General features: G+C 38.2%; 1 protein-coding gene and 1 pseudogene across 1 annotated transcript in view; both read left to right on the top strand.

The window, feature by feature from the left end:
* Nucleotides 1-6,061, top strand: part of Ccdc162p — a 252,570-nt gene that overhangs the window by 229,686 nt on the left and 16,823 nt on the right. The window contains exon 44 of the mRNA XM_023722322.1: nt 801-1,010. Coding sequence (XP_023578090.1) covers nt 801-1,010 — 210 coding nt within the window. The remainder of the gene's footprint in view (nt 1-800; nt 1,011-6,061) is intronic.
* LOC105743002 lies at nt 1,117-4,210 on the top strand (annotated as a pseudogene).

Here is a 6,061-nt window from a genome sequence, read left to right on the forward strand (position 1 = left end):
ACTTATTCTACTGAGCCATCTCCCCAGCCCCCTACTGAAGCTATTTTTAAAGTAAAAACAGCTAAAATCAGAATTTCTCTCCTAATTCATTGCTTTATAGCCTGCCTTTCCTCCCCATAGTTAGATAAATTCTCCAGCTGCTGTCAGCCTATCATGATACAAACTTTATGATAAACATGATTAATTGGTTAATAATTATCATACACCTTTTCTTTTCTTTTCTTTTCTTTTCTTTTTTTTTTTCGGAACTGGGGATTGAACTCAGGTCCTTGAGCTTGCCAGGCAAGTGCTTATTCCACTGAGCTATCTCCCCAGCCCCTTCTTATACGTTTTCATCAAACGTTGGTATTAAAAGTTCAAATTAGCCCAGCGTGGGAGTACAAGTCTGTAATCTCAGCACAGAGGAGGTTGAGGCTGGAGGATCACTGTGTGTTGAAGGCCAGCCTGCACTACATAGCAAGATGCTGTCTTAAAAATAATAAGTGAATAAATAAAATAAGAGTCCAAAGTAGTTGGCCTCATATTGGTGTACAGCAGCATCACCACTTGCCTGGTTTTATTTTATTTTTATTTATTCATTTTATTTTTTATTTTTATTTTTATTTTTTACTTTCCTGGTTTTAGTTGTTGCTCATTTACTTGTTTGTTCCATTTATCTCCGAGGCGCGGGGCTCACAGTGTGTAATGGGCAGGTTAGGCGCAGTCCTGTGTCCCCACTGCTGGCTGTCACCTCTGCAGAGACCACTGCTGCTGGCCAGGAAGCCTTCCCTTCTGCTTCCCTCTGGCTCTTTCCTGCACAGGCTCGGCTGCTGCAGGAGTCAGAGCACAGGGCGACCCAGGAGGCCCTCACCCGGCAGCAGCTGGACAGCATAAAAGTGTCCAGCATGCAGAAGCTCCTAGAAGATGCACAGCGAAAAGAACAGCAACTGCAGCTCCGGGCTGAAGAGGCCGAGAGGGCCTCGAAGCAGGGCCAGCTGCAGCGGAGGAGGCTGGCAAGAGAGCTGCACCAGGTACACCCCAAGCGCGCCCCACCCTCCGCAGCAGGGTCCACCTCCCGCTCCAAGCACAGGGGAAGCAGTCACTTCTGTATTGATTGGCACATTGTAAATACACATAATGATCAAATTTGTGGTAGGGAATTTGCACCTACCTGTACATGATACAACCTGCTTGCTTTCCCCATTCCCCTCTGCTCCCTTCAACCCCTCTTCCCCTCCTTGTTTACAAAAACTGTATTCCCATTTTTTTCCTTCTGTTCTTTTTTCTTGTCCTTTCTCCCTTCCGCCCCTTCCTCTTCTTATTTCAACATTTTCTTCCCATTTCCCAATATCTGTTTTATATTTTGATCCTTATTTACACTTTCGGTTTCTCCTACCAGAGAAACAATGTGATATTTAAATATGTGTGTTTGATTAATTTCACTTAAAGGTATGGTGTCAAGGTGCATCCATTTACCCAGAAATCTCTCACGTTTATCCTTCTTTGTGGAACAGCAATATTCCATAATATATATATCCACCCTTATCCATTCATCAGTTGATGGACATTTGGGCTGTTTCCAAGAGTTAGCTATTACAAACTGTGGCGCTATAAACATTGGTGTAAATATACCATCATGGTATGTTTTTAATTCTTTTGGGAAGATAGCAAGAAGAATAGTTGGGTCAAATGGAATCTCTAGTTTTAATTTTTGAGGGATCTCTACACTGATCTCCACAGTGGTTGCACCAGTCTACACTCCCAACAGTAGAGAAGGGTTCTTTTCTCCCCACAGTCTTTCCAGCATTTGTTATTGGTTGATTTCTTGATAATACACATTCTCAGGGGTTGGGGATTTAGTTCAGTGGTGCAGTATACCTGCCTGGCAAACATGAGGTCCTGAGATTGATTTCTAGTACCCTTCTAAAAATAATAATAGCCATTCTTTCTGGAGGGGTACATGGAATCTCAGTGTTGTTACTAGTTACTAGTATCTCTCCAATGACCAGTGATGTTGAACATATTTTCATATTTATTTGCTCTTTGTACTTCTTTATCTGAGAAGTGTATATTTATCCCAGATGCCCATTTTTGGATTGGGTCTTTTAACTTGGGGTAAGCTGATTTTTTTCTAAGTTCTTTATATATTCAATATAGTAATCCTTTGTCTGAGGAACAGCTGGCAAGTGTTTTTTCCCACACTGTGAGTTGTCTGTTTACCCTGATGGTGGTTTCTCTTGCTGTGCAAAAGCTTTTTATTAGATCCCAATTGTTGATTCTTTATGATAGTTTCTTTGATACTGAGGTTTTATTCAGCAAGTCTTTGCCTACACCAGTGTCTTCAAGGATTCTACCTGTTCTATATTCCAGCAGATTTAATGTCTCTGCCTTAATATTTAGATCTTTGATCCATTTCAATTTTAGTTTAGCGCATGGTGAAAGACATGGGCCTAATTTTAATCTTTGGCATGTGGAAAGCCAGTTTTCCCAGCATCATTTACTAAAGAGGCTTTCATTCTTCCAGTGAATGTGTTTAACACCTTTCCCAAAGATAAGGTGACTATGTACATTTGGGGTTGTTTCTGCATCTTCTGATTTGTTCCATTGATCCATGGGTCTGTCTTTCCATTTTTGATATCCTATTCAATTTTCTTTTTCAGAATACCGTCATTTTCAATATAGAGGTCTTTTACTTCCTTCATTAGATTGATTTCTAAGTTTTTTTGGTTTTTTGGGGGAGAGGTTGTTTGTTTTTGGTATTGTTTTGGTTACTATTATAAAGGGTGTTGTTTCCCTAATTTCTCTCTCAGTGAGCTGGAAGGGTATTGATTTTTGAGTGTTGATTTTGTATCCAGCTACGCTACTAAATTTGGTTATTAAATCTAAAACTCTTTTGGTGGAGTTTTTGGTTCTTCTATATAATCATGTCATCTGAAAATAATGATCACTTACCTTTTTCCTTTCCAATCCTTATTCCTTTTGTTTCTCTTGTCTAATTGCTCTGGCTAATGTTTCCAGAACTATATTGAATAATATTGAATGAGAGTGGTGATAGTGGACAATCTTGTCTTGTTTCTGATTTTAGAGTGAAAGCTTTCAGTTTATGTCTATTTAGTATGATGTAGACTGTTGGTTTTTCTTAGATGGCTTTTATCAGATTGAGATAAAGACACTATAATCCAGTTCTCTGTGGGGTTCTGATCATGTGTATTGGACTTTGTCAAAATTTATCAAACATATGACTTTGTCAATACTTTTTCTGTACCTTTTGAGAGGATCATAAGTTTTGTGTTGGCTCTATTAATATGTTGTATTAGCATTAGGTAGACTGGTGAGAATATAGGGAGTGTTTGGACAAGTGTGATCTCCTACAACCTACAGCCTGCAACACTGAATCCACCCACGCCTTACTGCACAGCCAGAAGATACACCATGTCACGTGAAAGTCACTTTCCAGACACTCACAGGGGTGCAAAAGGAGGCAGTGCAGTGAGATGCGGAGGCCCTCCTGAGTCGCACAGTCAGAGCACACAAAGATCTTGATTGGCGAGGAGCTGCAAGCTGCCGCTCACGGAAATGAGCTCATCTCTGGGAGATGTATGCTTACTCTCTTAGGCATTCATTCACCTTGTCAGGACTTATAGTTGGTGGAGCCTGCATTTTCAAACACTTCATGCCCAAGAGCACTATTTACCATGGAGAAATGTATTTCCTGAATTCGGAGGACCCTGTAAATTCTTTTCATGATGGAGAGCCTTACTTCCTACCTGTGACAGAGGAGGCTGATATTCGTGAGGATGACAACATTGCAATCATTGATGTGCCTGTTTTCACTTTCTCTGATAGTGATCCTGCAGCAATCATTCATGACTTTGAAAAGGGAATGACTGCTTACCTAGACATGCTCTTGGGGACCTGCTATCTGATGGCCTTGAACACCTCCATTGTTATGCCTCCAAAGAATCTGGTGGAGCTCTTTGGCAATCTTGCAAGGGGCAAATACTTGCTTCACACTTATGTGGTTCATGAAGACCTGGTTGCTGCTGAAGAAATCCATAATGTTAGTAATCTAGGCACCTTTATTTATCAACTTTACAAGAACAGAAAATCCTTCTGCCTTCGTCACAAAGACCTCTTGCTAGGTTTCAATGAGCATGCCATTGATAAGTGCTGGAAGATTAGACACTTCCCCAATGAATTTATTGCTGAGACCAAAATCTGTCAAGAATGAGTCAACAGATAAGAGTATCCTTGGTTATAAGAAGTTGGAGCTTTACAATATGACTTCAGTATTAAAGATATAGAATACTCAAAATATTTACTAATGCATTTGGTCTATTGTTTCTAATAAAAAAGAAAACTACAAAAAAGTTAACCACTTCAAACAATTGACAAATTTTAGTTTAGTATATGTTGCTTGTTATTTGAACCTGACATTAAATAATCATTCTTTTTCTTTTTACTTTATGTGGTTCAGAGTTCTGAAAGCAGCAATTCAGTTAACTATACTTACATAAAAATGCTACTCATGCTGGGGAGATAGCTCAGCACCATACATGTCTGCCTGGCAAGTGCAAGGTCCTGATTTCAATGCCCAGTATATATATTTTTTTAAAATGCTATTCATGAAGTCCTATGTAGAGCATGCTAAAAAAATTAAACTGTTTAAAGTAATTTTGACATTTTTAAAGAAAACATGTCAAATCTCTTAAAATTGTTATTATCTTTCCTGAACTCAAATTTTGTCTTTGCTCTTGTTGAATGTACCTTATATGTGAAAAAATTTTCATGAGCAATTATTACTTATGCAGTTATTCTTTCTCACTGATCCTTGCATTGTGAAAGACACAAAACTGTATAGATAATGAGTGCTATAAGTACTTCGGTTGCAGGCCAGGGAGATGGCTCAGTGGAATAAGTGCTTCCCTGGCAAGCACAAGGGCCTGAGTTCAATCCCCAGTCCCAAAAAAAAAAAAAAAAAAAAAAAAAAAGTATTTAGGTTGCATGAATTCTAAAACACTGCAATAAATTTTAATGAATAAAAAAAGTTGTATTAACTTGATTTGCATATGTTGAACCATCCCTCATCTCTGGGATGAATCCCACTTGGTCATGATATATAATCTTCTTGATCATTTGCTGCATTCTGTTTCTAGTATCTTATGGAGAAGATTTTGCAGATGTGTTCATTTTGGAGACTGGCCTACAATTCCATTTTTTGGTTAGTCTCTGTGGTTTTGGTATCAGGGTGATGCTTCTGGGAATCAATTTGGGAGTATTGCTACTCTTTGTTTTATTAAAGAGTTTGAGAAATAGTAGCATTAGGTTTTTCTCTAAATTTCTTGTAGAATTCAGCAATGAATCAGTCAGGGCCTGGCCTTTTCTTTGTTCATAGGTTTTTAATTGCATTTTCATTTTTTGGGACTAAGATTGGTTTATTTGGATTTTTGTTTTTAAATTTTATGTATTTGGTACAGGGTCTCACTATGCAGTTTGAACTGTTGGTGATCCTCCTGTCTTCAGCCTCCTCAGCACTGGGATTATAGGCGTGCATGCACTACCATGCCTGGACTTGGTTGCTGGTTTAGCATGCCTGGGGACAGGGCCAGCATGGCATGGGGTACTGGGAATCAAACCCCAATTCCTGCACTTGCCTAAGCAGGTGTTTAGTCCACTGAGCTATCTTGCTGGCCCTTATTCAGAATTGTTATATTTTCTTGATTTTGCTTTGGTAATTCACACATATCTAGGAATCTGTCCACTTCTTCATTTTATTAGAATACTGGTTCTCAAAGTAGGTAATGATTGTTTGGATTTATGCAAGAGCTATTGTGATTTCACCTTTTTCTTTCCTAATTGCATGGATTTGAGTCTTTTTTTTATAAGGTTGGCTAAGAGTTTTTCAATTTTATTTAATCTTTCAAAGAGTAAACTCTTAAATTGATAAATTCTTTGTATTGTTTTCTTAGTCTCTGTTATATTAATGTTTGCTCTATTTCTTTATAATTTTTTCCCTCATATGAGCTTTGGTTTTTTTTTTAAATATTTATTTATTTTTATTTATTACATTTATTTATTGTGT

This window comes from Octodon degus, unplaced genomic scaffold (genome assembly GCF_000260255.1).
Source record: "Octodon degus isolate 3935 unplaced genomic scaffold, OctDeg1.0 scaffold00090, whole genome shotgun sequence".
Taxonomy (NCBI): domain Eukaryota; kingdom Metazoa; phylum Chordata; class Mammalia; order Rodentia; family Octodontidae; genus Octodon; species Octodon degus.